Genomic DNA, 18422 nt, shown 5'->3' on the forward strand with positions numbered 1-18422 from the left:
TAACTGTGGTTAGTTTACGAAACTCACACATTTTACGGTTGACTAGTTGTGCTAAGACATTTCTTGGAATTTTTTTTTTTCTTTTTTACTGCTAACAGGCAAGGAAACATATATGGTAACTTCACTGACTTTAAATTTCAACATGAAAATAAAAATTTTGAAAAATGTCACAAAAGCAAAAAAGTTATGTCCTCCAATGACACTCCGGGGTTGAAATTTTGAATTTCAAAGTATTTCAATGAGTGTCCTTTGGAAATCCTAAACAAATGTGACTATAGTGGCTTCAGGAAGTATCCAGATCCTGTCACTGTTTGCACATTTTACAGTAGATCAGTGGTTCTTAACCTTGTTGGAGGTACTGAACCCCACCACTTTCATATGCACATTCACCGAACCCTTCTTTATTGAAATACGATTTTTTTCAAATTCAAGACATAGTTATATGTTTTACTGGTGCACAAAATGAACCGTGCATTAACATCACTTGTGTTCTTGTATTCCCCATCTCCATGCAGCTTAAGGAAGTGTTCCTTTAGTTTTGCTAGAGTAGAATTGCTTAACTTGGCATTGCACATCATGCAGATAGGACACTGACTCCCATCACGTTCCGTTATACATGTGAATCCATGGTGTACATATTCGTCCGACCACTTTCTTTTTTTGCTCAACATAGTATGGATTAAAATATTAAGAAAGAAATCACACGACGTACCATCACGACAGTCACAAGTCGACTACTGAGCGCACCAAATTCCCTGCAGCACAGATTGACCAAGCAATGTAGTGATCACCTGCAGCCAGTGATGGCCAAGCAGGGCGTGTCATCACCAATCATATGAGTCGGATGTGTGTCTTGACTGACTCACCGAACCCAGGTTAAGAACCACTGCAGTAGATAGATCAGACCGAGGGCACAGAACCAAACTGAATAACAAAGAAGGGCCTTGATCTGGGGTCCGTTTCACGAAGCAGGTTCAACAAACTCTGAGTTTAACCCTGAACTCTGAGTTGATCTACTCTGAGATAGAAAACTCTGAGTTTTCGGTTTCACAACGGATGATTTGAGTTGGTTTAATCAACTCGGAGTAGTTTCACCCGGAGTTAAGCGCATGGACCACAACTCTGAAAAGCCAGTATCAATGGAGCGCCGATTCGACGAGTCACCATGGCAACGGGGAAGCGGAGGACTACACCGTTTGAACTGGAAATCTTAATGCGCTTATATAGCGAGTTTGAACACGTTTTTAGAAAGAAGTGCAGCACCTGCAGCTGCAAAAGAGAGGGAGACGGTGTGGGAGAACATTGCTGCCTGGGTCAATGTGTAAGTTTAAATCACAATAATATTACAGGAAAACTGTTTGAATAGTAGCCTATTAAGTTATTTCATTTAGGTGCAATCCTGCAGGGGTGAAGCGCATGAGGCAGGAGCTTAAGATGAAATATAAAAACATTTTTAAAACAGGTAAGAAGTCGGCATAATCTCATGGAGCTTCCTCATTTTGATCATGTTTTACATTGTAAAGTAGCCTAAATATTAGGTGGCTGTTTGACTGTGCAGTGGTTTTATCCCACACACAGCCTAAATGTCTGCATCCATATCATGTTCTGTTAAATAATTAAGCCTATATATACACACACACACACACACACACACACACACACACACACACACAGAGCCTTGATGGCTCTGACAGGTTTATTTCCAGGGAAAACCACAAAGATGGTAAAAGTCATTTCAGATCCAGACACACTTTTCTGACCGTCCTGCATACAGTTGTCTTACTGAAGTGCTCTGCATCTCCTACATTATATAAAAAAACTTCCATTTGCAAAGAACCGCAGCACAACACACAATATCTGCTGGGATGTGAGAGCATGACTGCGATTGGTAATGATGTAAATGTAAGGACGGATTAGGTTGTGGATGTACATTATGGACTGTGATGTGAAACTGTACCGCTCTAAAAGATACTTGTCGAGAAATGCGAGAACATCTATGCGCGGTCTGATAACAATCTCCTGACGAATATTTAATTCTCTGTGCAGTAATGCTGCTCCTTCATCTACTGGATCGTTAATAAAAGGACATGACATTTAGACACACGGCAGAACTAGACTTCGCCAAAACTCGCCAGCTGACTGAATTAAATAGCGTGTGGCTGAAAGAGGGCGGAGACTGAGAGAAACTCGAGGTTTACTGAGAAAAACCTGGTCCTGACCAGGTTAGAGTCATAGAGTCTGTTACTATGGTAACTGACCGAGAGTTTAAGTTACCTCTCTTTGTGAAACAGGCTAGAGTTACCCCTCTGTCTCTGGTTTGAGTTACCTCCCTTTATGAAACGGAAAACTCTGAGTTTCCCTCATTTCAGGGTTAACAAACTCAGAGTTTTCACTAAACCTGCTTCGTGAAACGGACCCCAGATGGTGGCCAAGAACCTGCCAGAAGGACTCCCACCTCAGCAGCTCTACATCAATCAAACCTTTATGTTAGAGTGGAAAAGACGGAAGCTACTTCAAGTACAAGCCACGACAGCCCACTTGGAGCTCGCCAAACTGCATTTAAAGGACTCCGAGAGCACGAGGAAAAAGATTCTCAGATGTGAGGAGTCAGAAACTGAACCATTTGCGCACAGAGTCTGGCAAACAGCACAGCCTCCTGCAGCGTCATGCTGTGGGTGGAGCTTCTTAGCAGCAGGAAGGATGAAGGCAGCCAAACACAGACAGGTCCTTGAAGAAAACTTAGAGTGCAGCGACATGAGACTGGAAAGATGACAGACCCGACGCCAACAGCCACGACTGCACTGGAGTGGCTTCAACAGAAATCTCAGACTGGATTGAGTGGAAGAAAGAGTTTTACCCAAGACGACTGGAAGCTGTTACTGCTGTCGAAGAGTCTTTTATTAACCCTCATGTCGTCCTGCGGGTCAAAATTGACCCGTTTTAAAGTTTGAAAATGTGGGGAAAATACATGTATTTTCACAGTGAAACTTCTGTTGTCCACATTTTCAACATTTTTGGGAAATCTTTGAACATTTTTTGATGGAAAAAAATGTTTAAAATGTTTCTTAAGAACATTCACAAAAAAATCAACTAAAATCCAGAGAATTTCGCTGGATTTTGGTTGATTTTTTTTTGTAAATGTTCTCAAAGAAAATATTAGAAGTTTTACTGATATATATGGAATCATTTTAGATATTTTTAGGACTTTTTTTTGGAAGATTTTTACAAATTTTTTGAAAATATTTACAAGAATTTTCTTGGACGAAGGAGCGGAGCTGGAACGCAAAACTCTTTATTTAGGAGTCGATCTATGCTCCAATACTCACCTCTGGGCTCAGAGTAGTGGCCAAAGAGCTATGCTTGTGGATAAAAGCACTCAAAATGAGTTTCCTCCACAGAGACGAGCTCAGAGATTCCACCAAGTTGGTTTGGGCGTCTGATTAGAATCCCCAGGTTTCCATTAGAGAACCATGACCTTGGACTTGGAGGTGCTGATCAGCCAACAGACCAGCAGTGGGAAAACAAAATAAAATCTGGTTCAAATTCTCTTTAAATACATCTATATCTGAACATTTTCTTTCAAAATAATCAAAAGGAAAAGGAGAGCTGCTTTTCTGTTTGATTATTCAGAAAGAGGACAAATTCGATTCCATCGATTTCTCCGATGTACAGAAAGACAGACGACATCGACCATCACCAGCTATCATCTTTTAATTATCTGCTGAGTTACAATCCTCCAAATGTACAACTCATGACATTTACAACAAACATTTATGTTTATAGTATTTTACGCAGTTACTATGGATACATCTCCACTGGCATGTGTCTTTAGAAGAGCACAGATCTGATAAATAACCATTCATACCTTTTAAAAAAACAGAAAAGCGTGGGCCCAGACCAGGAGACACACTGCGGCGTGTTGACAGGGTTAGGAAGGATCCAAACCGTCGTACGTAAAGAGAAACCCGTCCTCTGGAGGCGACTGTTTGGCGTCTGCGTTCGGTTACCGGTTCTCACCAGATTCCACACTTGGCTCCACACTGCCTACCCCAAGCTGTACATTCACAACACACACACGAACTGTACACACACGTGTAGGAATGGTGGCAGCTTTAATTCACACGGTTCAAAACACACTCCCCGGTGTGTTCACCTCCGATTCGGGGATTTCTGAGGTGCCGTAGCGTTAAAACCACACCGGGGAGAGGATCTTGAAGCAGCTCTTGTTCCAACTTCTCCTGTCCTTGTTGCTCTTCATAACTTCACTCCACTATTCTCTGCCCATCTAAAAATATTATAAAAGTTTCTTTTATAGATATTTTCTTGAATTCTGTTCACAGCACTACAAACAAAAGGATTTTACACATAGAAATTTGGCTATGCAAAATGTCAAACACCGACTGTGATGCATTGATCGGACTGATGGGAAGTAGGCAATTTTCTCAGCAACTGGAAGCAAACACAATTTATTCAGATCAGAAAGGTTTTAGTCAAGTCCTGCACCGTCTTTGATATAATGTGGTTTGTGTTAACCCTCGTGTCGTCCTGCGGGTCAAAATTGACCCAGTTTAAAGTTTGAAAATGTGGAAAAAATATATATTTTCTCAGTGAAATTTCTGATGTCCACATTTTCAAAATTTTTGGGAAATTTTTGAACATTTTTTGGTGGGAAAAAAAAATGTTAAAAATATTTCTTAAGAACATTCACAAAAAAAATCAACCAAAATCCAGTGAATTTCACTGGATTTTGGTTGATTTTTTTGTGAATGTCTTTAAAGAAAATATTAGAAGTTTTACCGATATATATGGAATCACTTTAGATATTTTTAGGATTTTTTTGGAAGATTTTTACTCATATTTTGAAAAATATTTACAAGAATTTTCTTGCCAAATTTGGGGGATTTTTTTAAATAAAATTTTTAAGGGAAATTTTTAAGGAATTATTGGAATTTTCTTCCTGAAGGTTTTGCAAATTTTCAGAAATTTGTGGAATTTTTTTTGGCTGAATTTTTGGATTTTTTTTCAGACAAGGAAACAATATTTTTGGTGTCTGTAAATGAAGACAACAGGAGGGTTAACTTTAATGGAAAAGACCTTTCGTGGTCGGAGATCGTGGATTATTTGCTGTTTTTGATCCAAACATAATGTTTAAACTTAGATGTCACTCAGAAGATTGGCTGATGTCCGGTGAACATTCTCACTGTCAAATTGGTTTTGAAGCTTCCAGGAGTTGAATGCAAGACCGTGATACGCAGTAGGAGCTCCTGGAGAGACGTTAGATTTCCGTTGGGAAAGGCACACTTCACATTTCCTAATAGTCTCGACTCAAACTTGGCTTCACTCTGGTTGATTAAACTGCTCGCCGCTCTGTTCTCCTCACATGATTCTCCTTCAGCGATGGGCTGGAAGGTTGGAGCCTCTAACTTCACTGTACAGCTGTCAAACATGGGGGAATGTGATCGGACAATTAAAACTCTAATATCTCTAAGTTTAAAGAACAAGTGCAAAAAAATACGAAAAGTGTACAAGACTCGAGATGTCAGGCTGTACTTGGGAGTAATGTAAGCGTTGGAGAGGTAAGATGAACACTGGCACACCTTCAACGGGACTAAAACATGCACAGTTTCTAGTCAATTTATACTCGAGCTACATGGGACACGACTGGGCACATCATGGATGGCTGTTTTCTTTTTAAAAAATGAAAGAAAAATCACGACAGGAAGGGTCTTTTTTTGTTCTTTTGTGCACTTTTTTGTTTTTTTACTGGTGGGTTACCGGCGGATGGTGTCACAGCTATGGTCGTAAAAGAGTGTCGACTCTTAATCTATTGCGTTAGGCTGTCTATGGCGCCTCAGCTCCGTGGAGCTACTTGTAGCAGGAGATGCATGCACAAGTAGAGGAGGGACTAGGGTTAGACTGATGGAGTGAAGATAAAGACATACCGTCACGTCAGCGGCGGCGCATCCGACTCACCCTAAAGGACCTGCAAACCCACCTAAATAAATCTCATTATTATGGCTTTCAGAGGAGAGTTGTGGTGTCCCGTGGTCGATTCCGTGTGGATTCTTGTCGTTCAAAATAAAACTTAAACCCGACAACGTTCTGATTTTGATGATCTGTGAGTGAAGTAGTGCACATCAGTCTAACCCTAGCAGAGGTTCTGTGGGGTGGAGAGTCGGGGGTAGAGACGTGGCTGGATGTCTGGCTGGCAGTTAACGCGACATGGTACCTTGGCACATGACGATGGGGCACGGGGAAGAGCAGTCATGAGGTGTCACTGGGTGATTTAGGTGGTCAGGCAGGCATTCGGGTGGGTGGGTGGTTGTGGGTAGGTGGGGCTGGAAACAGTCATTTAGCTCTGGGCAGTTAGCCGCTGCTCCGTGAGCGACGCCTGGTGCGATACCGTCTTGTTTTCGTGAGCCCTCAGCTTGGACACCACGTCGAGGAACGCCAGGCTCTGGACTTCTTTGTGGAGCGGCTCTGAGAACAGACGAGAGGAGGCAGCGTTATTAGATAAAACAATATACTCACATGCTGTTTTCATTCATAAACTCCATTTGCTCCTACTTTTAAATATCTGTATTAACCCTCCTGTTGTCCTCATTTACAGACACCAAAACATAGTTTCCTTACTGAAAAAAATGCAAAAATTCAGCAAAAAAATTCCCCAAATTTCTGAAAATTTGCAAAACCTTCAGGAAGAAAATTCCAATAATTCCTTAAAAGTTTCCCTTAAAAGTTTTATTTAAAAAAATAATGCCCCAAATGTGGCAAGACAATTCTTGTAAATATTTTCAAAAAATGAATAAAAATCTTCCAAAAAAATCCTAAAAATATCAAGTGATTCCATATATATCAGTAAAACTTGTAATATTTTCTTTAAGAACATTCACATAAAAATCAACCAAAATCCAGTGAAATTCACTGGATTTTGGTTGATTTTTATGTGAATGTTCTTAAACATTTTTTAACATTTCTTTTTTTCCACCAAAAAATGTTCAAAGATTTCCCAAAAATGTTGAAAATGTGGACATCAGAAGTTTCACTGTGAAAATATATATTTTTTCCCACATTTTCAAACTTTAAAACGGGTCAGTTTTGACCCGCAGGACGACACGAGGGTGAAGTTTTAGCCTTTTACAGAGGGAACTGGACATCACAAATGACCAACCAGGACACACATTGATACCTCTCAGTGCTTCGCTTTGGTAGCAGTGTGACAAAATAACTACCAAAGAAGATTATGTAAATGTTGAGCTAAATGCTGAACATTTCCACCAGCTTTAGCTCATGAATGACAGGGAAAAAGCTGAAACTTTGACTGTATTCGTAGCACAAAAACATGTAATCAGATCAAACTTGTGAAATGTGAAATACAGATTGCCAGCAGTTTGGTTGACAGCGATCTGTGAAGCTCACCTGAACCCATGACTGCACAGATGAGGATCATGGAGTTGTACTTGATCTCCGGGGCGCTCCTCTCGTCTGACAGCAGCTTGTGAAGCACCGACACCAGGCTGGCTCCCACAAAGTCCTTCTCAGCAGCAACTGAAATTCAGAATAAACACAGCCTCAGAGCGTCACCACGGTAAACACATCAGCGTGTCGTAGTTTTCTGTTCAGCCTGACAGATTCACCTCAGGGATGAAGGGAACTAGCCCGAGAAAGAAGCAAGACAAGCTAACGAATGCCGCAGCAAAGTAGTTCTCTATAGACTGCAGTCTGATTGGTCCTGTGGAAGATGTTGGTCTGAGGAACATTCATAAGATCAACGCATGACGTCAGTATGAGCCTCAACCTGCATCATTGGAAGGTTTTTTTTGTGTGTGACGATATAAACTGGAACTATAGTCCCCAACGCAGCGGTCATGGGTTCCAGTCCGACCCACGGACATTAACTCCTCTCACTCTCCGCTGTCCTAGATATTAACCCTCCTGTTGTCCTCATTTACAGGCATGTCCTTGTCGGAAAAAAAATCCAAAAATTCAGCAAAAAAAATTCCCCAAATTTCTGAAAATTTGCAAAACCTTCAGGAAGAAAATTCCAATAATTCCTTAAAAGTTCCCCTTAAAAGTTTTATTTTAAAAAATCCCCCAGATTTGGCAAGAAAATTCTTGCAAGTATTTCTCCTGAATTACTAGTCATGTATCAAACTGGATTTCTGATTAATTTGATCCAGTCATCCATTACTTTGGCTTAGCAGAGTACTTCTAGAATCTTACACAGTGGAGTTAAATATCAGCAAAACATATTTTTGATTGACATTGTGAAGCTTTTTCTTTCACAATACACATCATAACGAGCATTTCTCACATATTTGTAATAATAAAACAGCATTCAGACTTGATGTGCAGACTGTAAATCGCTGCTCTTACCTAACTCCAGCGCTGCTATGAGACCCAAAGCCACCAGCGCTTCGTTCTGCATGATCATATGCTCGCTGGTTGCCATGGTAACTAAATGCTTGACGCCACCTCCCTGGATGACGGTCTTGACGACTTCCTAAAAACAACACAGACGGGAAACACTGTCGACTAAACCAGTCCTGAGAAGCATTTTCAGATAAATACAGAAGGAACAGAAAGAAAGATAGAGAGCAGTAGAGGTGGATCTAAATCTGGAGTCATTATTTGTCACTTTTGCATTAAAACATGCAAATCAGCAAAAAGATTTCTGGCCAGTGTTGATGAATAAATAAAGAGGGTTTCTTATAACTACCACTGGACAGAAGATTATCATGACAGCATTCAGATTTGATTGGATAATGGCTCAATAGAGTAGATATCTGGATACAAATAAGGCTTTTAAAGCAGCTTTCTTTCTTTCTTTACAGCACCAGCATGTATTTCTGTCACTAACTTGTGCTCTAGACCTGACAGTGCAGGAATAATGACCCATTATTAAAGCCTCAGAGTGTTATAAGACTGTTCAAAGTGACCTTGGAGGACAGTGGTGAGTCTGACCTTGGACTTGCTGTGTCGAATGAGGGCTGACAGGAGCCTGTTGGACTCGCCCATCACTCCGGCGTGATCTTTGGCTTCGCACCACTCCACCAGCCTCTCCACCAGCTTCCCGTTGGTTCCCAGCTGGTCGGCAGCTTCGGCTGAACCAACACACACAGCAGGCAGGCGAGATTACTGTCATTTATTCTGGGGCGCACCGTCTTGAGCAGCTGTTGCCGCATTTCTGTGTCTCTTCCACTCAAGAAGTGAAAGTCTAACAGTCTGAGCAGCTGAGATTCTGTCTTAATTAGCTCGTTGTTTGGAATATCTTTCAACAGGACGTCAAAATTAACGAACTGGTGGGTTTAACACGACTGTACAGACTGCTGGGGTGATCGTCAGTTGCCAACATGAAGACAAAGACCTACCTTGTGTATCGATGAGCATCCGTAACGTCCCCAGGAGTTTAAACTGGACTGGAGGCATCTCTGACTGCAAAAACTTCAACACCACGTCCGCCACGCCGGCCGACAGCATCTTGGATTTGTTTACCACTGGAGAGGAAAACATGAAAGTAGATTTAAACACAGTTTGAAAAAACAAAAAAAGGGACCATCATTTCATCCAAGTTAGGACTAAGAAAACTTTGTTAGTCCATTTTAATCTGCAGTAGTTTCTGAAGCTCGGATAACAGCCTCATGAAATAAATTCCTGATGGAGACTTGCCAGCGTCGGAGAAAGTCACAACAAAGACCTTGAAGGATCATCTGGAAAACGCCAGCTGTCAGATCAAGTTATTGTGGCTGCTTTTAAGTTTTTAAAAGTGTGTGAGTATGTAACTGATATAAAGAATCCTCTGATGTTCTTGTCAGTGCTGTACTGTGACTAATCAGACATGCAAAATAGTATAGCAGATTGGAATAAGATGAGCCTTTGGGTTAGTTGAGCCACTCCATGCTTCTAAAAAAACCATGGAAGTGATGAAGAAAATACCTTCTAGTGTCACTCCTTCAGTCCATTTCCGATGGTTATCCACAATTGTTTGATCTTTTGTTATTTGTTACTGTCTGACAGACCCCCTCTCATCTTTTGTTGTTGCACTTTTGCTATTTACTTGCTGGTACATGGACAAGGTCTCCAAAAGTCCATGGAAGAGGGTTTGAACTACTGAATTTCTGGGTGTACAGGGTTCTTTCAGTCTCACTGATGGAGGGACTCACCAGGTATCGCCAGGTTCCTCAGGGCGCTCAGTGCTGCGTGTTGAACTGTGACATTTCCTTCCTCGACGTGCCGATCCAACAGCTCCAGAAGCTTCTGCACAATTCCAGTGTCCACCATGTGGATGCAGTTCCCATCTAAACACAGTCATTTAAAAATGCACGGTGAGGACTTGTGTTGAGATTACGAGACGGAATGATTGATAGAAATGATTTCAGTAGAGATGCTTTTGAGTTACTGTAGTGGAATTAACTTAGATAAATATAAACCTCCCACACACCCTTCTCTGCTTCTTTTCCTTCAGTTAGCTTTATTGTCTGTTATGTTAATTTGCAGCTCAGTGGGCAAAGATCAGTGTTACTCTACAGAACATCACTATTTTATCTTTGCTGCAGGCTGCTAATATTTTCCCTCTGCCATGTCTGACTCCCACAGCTGGGATGATAAAAGTTGTTACTAATTTTGCTCTACTTTCATCTCATCACAAATAATTCTCACCATTGCGGGCAAAGTTAGCGATGGCCAGAGCCCCAGCCAGCTGCAGCTGATGGTTGTGAGACGGGATCCAGGACAGAACCCTCTGGAAGACGCTGCCTTTTCCCCCCTCAAACAGCTTCTGCATGGATTCATCTGCACAGTGGACAGGATGAGTTACAACAGAACGAAGATGAAACAGACGTTAAACAACCAACTCCCAGCCATGCTGACTTATTGCTGGGTTGCTAATGGGATGTGCATACTGCTTTTTTAAAACAGGAATGAGTGAAAAGCGTGAACGGAGAGATCACATTTATTACGCATCACGCTCAGGTCTGCGCTGCTGCATGAAACATTTACATAAAGGCTGAATTATTCATTCTCTACATCAGCGCTGGACAGAGGACTCTGTGGATTTATATTTATGATCCTATAAAGTATGTGTGAAGGTGAAATTTTCCATCCATGAATTAAGTCGGCCTTGTGTTCTTAGAGACGAGTACAGCCGGCTGCAGGGTCGGTGCTGCAACTTAATCTGACAGTTTGAGGAAGGAATGAATTTTTAATTGCTGTTCCACCAAAGTTCAGTCTGAATGTGTGTATACAGTATGTTCTAATGATGAACGTGTATCAACCCTACTCTTGATAATGACATTAAAACCAGTTACTAGGATAACTGTGACCTGTAGTTATGTGACCTATAATTTCTTACTACTAAATTCAGACAAGACTGAAGTCATTGTATTTGGCCCCAAACATCTTAGAGAATTGCTTTCAAAGCATATAGTTACTCTGGATGGCATTACATTGGCCTCCAGTACTACTGTGAGGAACCTCGGTGTTATCTTTGACCAGGACATGTCCTTTAACTCACACATAAAACAAATCTGTAGGACTTCCTTTTTCCACCTGAGAAATATTGTGAAAATCAGGAACATCCTGTCTCAGAGTGATGCAGAAAAACTAGTCCATGCATGACTACAGTAATTCCTTATTATCAGGTTGTCCCAATAGCTCTCTGAAACATCTACAGCTGATCCAAAATGCTGCAGCCAGAGTACTGATGGGAGTTAGCAAGAGAGATCATATTTCTCCTATACTGGTTTCTCTTCATTGGCTTCCTGTTAAATCTAGAATAGAATTCAAAATCCTTCTTATGACATATAAAGCTCTTAACAACCAATCTCCATCATATCTTAAAGACCTGATAGTACCATATTATCCTAGCAGAACTCTTCGCTCTCAGACTGCAGGTTTACTTGTTGTTCCTAGAATCTCTAAAAGTAGAATGTGAGGCAGAGCCTTCAGTTATCAGCTCCTCTCCTGTGGAACCAGCTCCCAGTTTGGGTTCTGGAGGTGGACACCCTCTCTATTTTTAAGACCAGGCTTAAAACCTTACTTTTTGACAGATCTTATAGTTAGGACTGACTGGGGGACCCTGAGGGGGTCAGCTGGAGTCTTCCTCTTGGACGTCCCTTAGTTCTGCCCCTAGTTCTGCTGCTATAGGACTAGACTGCTGGAGGACCTCTCTGGATGCACTGAGCCCTTCTCTATCTACCATCAGATTTAATATATATATACCATTATTGCATTACACTCACTCTGTTTCTCCCTGTGTCCTTTCTCCGAGTGTCCCTGATCCCAGAGCTGGATGCTTCAGATCTGTGGTGGTTCTCCCACCAACTGGCCTAATCTCCATCTGTGGGATGCTGCTGCTGCTGACCTTCCTCCAGCCCACTGCTTCCAGCTGCCCATTTCCATCAATCTACTCTGCATTGCCCTCACTATACTTGATATGTTCATCTACATACTGTTTGAATTCTACTACCAGCTATACATGTAGTATATTTAATACCAGAGCCGTACATCATAGCAGTAAACTATGAATCAGTTTCAATGTCAGCGTCTACTTTGTATGTCTCATCCATGTTCCTTGTCCCCCACCCAATAAATTGAACTGAATCAAGAGGCACCGTGTATCTATCAAACTCTGGTGTTCACCTCCAAGCAGCAGGAGAACCATGAGGTCAGAGGCTGTCTTCAGCTGGGTGACGTCCTCCTCTCGCTCCCCGTCCACGGTCTGAGCCACCACCTCCAGCAGACACTCCACCAGGCCGGCCTCCACCAGCTGCAGCTTTATCACATCTGGCAGGGGGTGGGGGGAGAAGCAGACATTCAGAAAAGACCACAGAGGGTTTTTAAGTCTGAGACAAGCTGCTGCAATGCAGTGGTACAACATATGACTGCTATTAGCTCCAGTAGCCTGAGTGCTAGCAGTGACTGCATAACAAAACATAATATTTAGTAGATTGTTAGTTAAAGCAGCGGCAACCAACCACTGGGCTGCACAGTGAGAGTAAAAATGTTTTATTTTTGTTTTTTTTTAGTTCCTGTGAAGTCTACACTGTTTTATTTTGAAAAATGACTACATCTTCTTCCTGTCACATCCATCTATGCTTGTTTCCCGCACTTCACTCTGTCAGTTTTCATGCCGTTAAATGAACCTCTCAGTCTAACCCAATCTGCCAAAATGAATAACAAACAAAAGTCTCTGGAGAGCTTCTTGAAAAAGAGGGAGAGGCCGAGACAGAAGTAAGGCAGAAAATAAACACATATTTAGCAATAAAAAGTAATTTTATTCATTTAGCACACTTTTTATTAAAAAAAAAAAAAGGTTTGAGACCATTAAATTAAAGGATAGGTTCTCAAGTTTACTTTTCTGTCCTAAAACAATATTTAGCAAGACACATAAACAATGAAAACAGACTATTTTTCAGCTATTTTTTGCTTAATTTGTATTAAAATAGTGAAGATGCTCCACAGGAAGCAATGGGGTGCTTTATTTTGAGTATTCTCCTATATAAATCACTTTTTTGTTCATGAAATATGTATCTGGTCCAATATAATAAAACCTACTCATTTGAAGCACCTTATTTTATCTTAAGCTTCTCAGTTTAAACTACTAAACTGATCATTTTAAAATGGCCGATAAAGCATGAATCAAATTAATCCCAAAAAATAGTGCAACATGTCCAGCTGTCTTGATAAAGACGGTCTAAAACCTGAAGATATTCAGTTTGCAATGATAACAAAATAGAGGAAAGTTGAACATCTTCGTAACATTTGCCATTTAGTCCTAAAGACGTCTTGTAAGAATTCAACAGTTATCAGAATAGCTGCTAATCTGGAATTGCTTAAAATTGTGATGTTTTATTCAAATGTACACCATTAAACCAAAAGAATCTGTGCTTCTTGGCACAACTGTGAAGCCATTAATGAGCTGCGAACAGACAAAAAACGTCTTGGCTGAACTGCAGGCAGTGTTTACTCAAAGCAGATAGAAACCAAGAATGATGTTAGAAAGTAGAGCTTGTTCCTTTACAAATGGTTCCATCTGAGCTTAATTCAAATTTGTTCTGTGTGTGAATGTGTCCTTTTCATACAGAGATTTGAGAATATCTTTACTTTTCCTGGAGTTTTAAATAGCGCTGAGTGTTTTCAGGGTGGAGGCTGACAGGTCATCTCTGTTTATGTAAGAGGAAACAGATAAACATTCTTGTTGATGCAATAAATAGTTTAAATCAATTCACAACCTCCATCCTTGGTTCATCTACAATCCTAAGTAGATACGATAGTGGCTTTTATGATGCTTTTTCTGTTCTGGGGCTCAGAATCCAGTTCAGTCCACCTCTGTCTAATGGGAGTTTTTAGTTCTGTTTTAGTTTTTGAGTCAGCTGTTCATCTCTACAGGACAATCTACATCTAACCAGCTTCCTTCTGCGTTGAGTAATAGATCACTGTGTCAGTTCAGGGCATTGACCAACCAGAGTAGGGTGGCTCTTATGAAACAGTTGATCTTTTGTAGTTTATAACAAGATTCAGAGGCTTAAAAAATACATATAAGAGGGGGAAAACACAGGATGTAATCTGGGGGAAAGCCTGGTTTGTGGTGAAACTACAGAATCAACCATTTAAAGACTTGATTTGAAAACATCAGCAAGCACCAGGATCCAACTTATGACAGAAAACAACACAGATAACAGATAAGAGTATCAAAATGTATATATACAGCTAGACTTGACCATCAAAATTGAACAATTCTGAGGCATTTCTTCAGCAGAAAATGACACAAAATCCTTGGCTGCAGCTTGTAAAATGTGGATTTAATGATTTTCTTATCTATCAAGACGGTAAATTTGCTATCTTTAGGTTTTGAATGACAAATAGAGATCTCTGAAGATGTCAGCTCAAACTCTGGAAACTTGCGATGGACATTTTTATACTCACTGACACAAAAACTCCTACGCAAATCTAACAATCTGAAATCATTCAGCAGTTTTCCTTGTGTCGGTTAATCAAGAATGAAGCACTAAAAATTAGTACAACTCGATTACAAAGAGAGAAAGAGAACCCAAAAGAATTTCATTCTTCTGTCATAAACTAGTTTTTTATAGAATATTTCACTCTGTTTAATTACCTTTTGAGGAGAGTATCTTGCTGCAAAGACCTGCCGAAATGTAGGCGTTTTACTTCTGATGATGAATATGAATGAAACAAACATTTTTTGTTGTTTAAGTTCACATATAAGTCTAATTCGTGTCCCACCACTAATTCTATTCTAACAATCCAGGTTTTCACAGCTTTTTCTGTCTCACCGCTGCAGCTCTGAATGTTTCACAGAACAAGCGCCGAGTTCTTCCAGTAACCTAATGAACAGTGTGACAAATGCAAGAAACGGTGGAGAGGCAGAGAGCGAGGTTTCTCTCTGGTAGAGTTAAGTAGGACGTTGTCCTGGAGACTGACGGCGTGGGAGCACTCGGTGTGCCTGGAATGGCGATAACGACGGCCAGTAAGACGCTCTCTGCTGCTGCTGCTGAGACACACGCATGCTGACATGTTTGAAAAAGAGCAGCTAAGTGAATGCAGCAGCTCCGTCTGCCATGACTGTGCAGTTAGCAGCCAGCCTGGAAAGCATGACTCACACCGACAGGAGAATTTACTATGCAGTAGGTGGTGGACGTGATTTTCATCCAAAGGACATGAAAACCTTGCAGTCTTTGTTTTGTGTTTAAATCTTCAGGCTCCCCGTGCACTGCAGCTGGCCTTTTTTATAGCGCTTTGCAATTATATATATATACAAACAAGACACATTACCATTCTCTGCAAGTGGAGCCAGAACCTCAAAAATCATTTCCTTCTTCTCGTGCTCGCTCTGCTTCTGGAAAAGACGCACCAGCTCCTCGGCGATGTTGGTGGAGGCAAACTGCTCTTTGCTGGACTCTGAAAACACAAAAAGGTGTTTCACAAGCATCAAAAAAGTGGCTTTAGACATCAAATCTGACTTGGTTCTGGTGTTGTTTTAGAAATGAATGAGTTTGACTTCTACAGGTGTATTTTTAAGTTGTTTAACCCACGATAGCCATGTTATCTAACAAGTAAAAATGCAAAAAAAGGGTCATAAGTGCACCATAGAGTCACTTTAACCCTCATGTCGTCCTGCGGGTCAAAATTGACCTGTTTTAAAGTTTGAAAATGTGGGGGAAAAAAAATTTCACAGTGAAACTTCTGATGTCCACATTTTCAACATTTTTGGGAAATCTTTGAACATTTTCTGGTGGAAAAAAAAAGAAATGTTAAAAATGTTTCTTAAGAACATTCACATAAAAATCAACCAAAATCCAGTGAATTTCACTGGATTTTGGTTGATTTTTATGTGAATGTTCTTAAAGAAAATATAAAAAGCTTTACTGACATATATGGAATCACTTTAGATATTTTTCAGATTTTTTTTGAAGATTTTTACTCATTTAAAAAAAATATTTACAAGAATTTTCTTGGCAAATTTGGGGGATTTTTTTTCCAATAAAACTTTTAAGGGAAACTTTTAAGCAATTATTGGAATTTTCTTCCTGAAGGTTTTGCAAATTTTCAGAAATTTGGGGAATTTTTTTGCTGAATTTTTGGATTTTGTTCAGACAAGGAAACAATATTTTTTGGTGCCTGTAAATGAAGACAACAGGAGGGTTAACTGGCACTTTATCCAGATGTACCCCTTTTCCACCAAGAAGAACCAGGTGCTAATTCAGTGCTGGTGCTTAGTTGATTCAAATCTCCTTAGAACCGGTTTTCCATTGGCAAGGAGCGAAGTTAGAGCCACGTCTATCTATCTATCTATCTATCTATCTATCTATCTATCTATCTATCTATCTATCTATCTATCTATCTATCTATCTATCTATCTATCCATCTATCCATCCATCCATCCATCCATCCATCCATCCATCCATCCATCCATCCATCCATCCATCCATCACTGTAAAACGTCAGTACGTGACTGCATGTGTAGTTGTTCAACAACGTTGGCGCATCGTCACCACTCAAGTGCCGTTCCTGACTTTGCAGGCCTACATTATGATCCACAAACAAATAATCAAACTGTTAGTAGCTACTTGTCTTCATCGGAGTCACAGGCAACAATGACTATGTTTGAGAAGACAGGCAGTTATCAAAGATGTTTTGATTCTTAACAGTGAACATGTTAGCGTTAGCTTGGCAAAGATTACATAGCGGTTAAACAAACGCAGTAAGTTGATGATAATATCTACATTTATCTCTACAGATGGTCTAAAGGCTAATTGTGGGGTAGAGGTCAGCTGTTCTTGGGAACATCCGCGATCACGCTACTGGTGAGGAAACAACTGTACTGGATTCCAGCTGAGACGTGCTGTTCTACCCAAACTGTCATGAGACATTGAGTTTTTTTATTGTGATTTGCCCACTATTATTAGCTTTTCTTTCAACAAATAGCTTGAGATGAGGAAATCGCTCGGCTGTTTAAAAATGGCGGTTCTGTGTTTCCGCTGTTGATCATTGGTCACCGTAGCCCCGGCCCCAGCCCGACGTACTCGGTTCTTTACTCTGGCCAGCAAAGGGTTTGTGCTTCCTGAGCACCAGAGCTTTTGGTGGAAACACAAAGAACTGGTGCAAAGTCAGGCACTGGCTCCAAACTAGCACTAGAACCAGCTTGGTGGGAAATGGGCCATGAACACTTGAAACAGAGACAATTTCAATTTAATTTTAGCTGCAATATGTCACAGGGATGTGTATGTTTTAAATTATGCTTTTTTCTTGTGTTTTATCAGATTCCTACAGAAACGCCCTCTCATGTCGCCTGCCTACACTAACAGCTAAATGACATTTTGATCTGCAAAAGCAGAAAGAATCAACAGATTTGCTAACTGCTCCTTGAAGTAATCATATGTAAAATTTCTTTAAAACAAGTCTCTCCACACATGTTCAATATTACTAGAGTCTGTTTTCAAGCCCACATGTGTAATATAACTTCTGTAAACCACAAAATATGTGCAACTACTGTCTCAGGGTATCTATTTTTAACACTTTTTTCAAAACAAAGGGTCATTCCTTTTTCTTTCTTTATTTTTCCTATGTGTAAAGCTAATGAGAAAATGCACAAAGAATTCCAACCTGTACTGTAATGTGCTCGTGCAAATGGCAATAAAACTTCCTTCCGCACATCTCATTTGAAAATTCGCCAAAATAGATCGTTGGGACCCAATTATATGAAAACAAAAAACTACTCAGACTCCCTAGAAACTCCCTAGTAAGTCTATCGTAAATAAACTCACCGAGCTCAGCCAAATTGCCAAAGGCAATTAGACACATTTCCGTCAGGGCTATATTGTGGGAATGGATGCCCAGCAGCTTCACCAGTGTGGGAATCACACCCATGTTGATCAGCTGGGCTTGTAACGAATCTGTAAAAC

General features: G+C 40.5%; 1 protein-coding gene across 2 annotated transcripts in view; it reads right to left on the minus strand.

Annotated features, from left to right (window-relative positions):
* Positions 1-3693: 3693 nt before the first annotated feature.
* The window catches only part of rap1gds1 (RAP1, GTP-GDP dissociation stimulator 1), a 34627-nt gene continuing 19898 nt past the window's right edge, over positions 3694-18422 (minus strand). For both annotated transcript variants that reach the window (XM_023293638.3, XM_023293637.3), the window contains 10 exons: positions 18285-18413; positions 15793-15918; positions 12640-12783; positions 10660-10791; positions 10164-10298; positions 9372-9497; positions 8965-9104; positions 8377-8503; positions 7420-7548; positions 3694-6480 (listed from right to left, as the gene is read on the minus strand). In XM_023293638.3, coding sequence (XP_023149406.1) covers positions 6353-6480; positions 7420-7548; positions 8377-8503; positions 8965-9104; positions 9372-9497; positions 10164-10298; positions 10660-10791; positions 12640-12783; positions 15793-15918; positions 18285-18413 — 1316 coding nt within the window. In that variant the 3' untranslated portion in view covers positions 3694-6352. The remainder of the gene's footprint in view (positions 6481-7419; positions 7549-8376; positions 8504-8964; positions 9105-9371; positions 9498-10163; positions 10299-10659; positions 10792-12639; positions 12784-15792; positions 15919-18284; positions 18414-18422) is intronic.

Source organism: Amphiprion ocellaris, chromosome 23 (assembly GCF_022539595.1).
Source record: "Amphiprion ocellaris isolate individual 3 ecotype Okinawa chromosome 23, ASM2253959v1, whole genome shotgun sequence".
In the NCBI taxonomy this organism is placed as follows: domain Eukaryota; kingdom Metazoa; phylum Chordata; class Actinopteri; family Pomacentridae; genus Amphiprion; species Amphiprion ocellaris.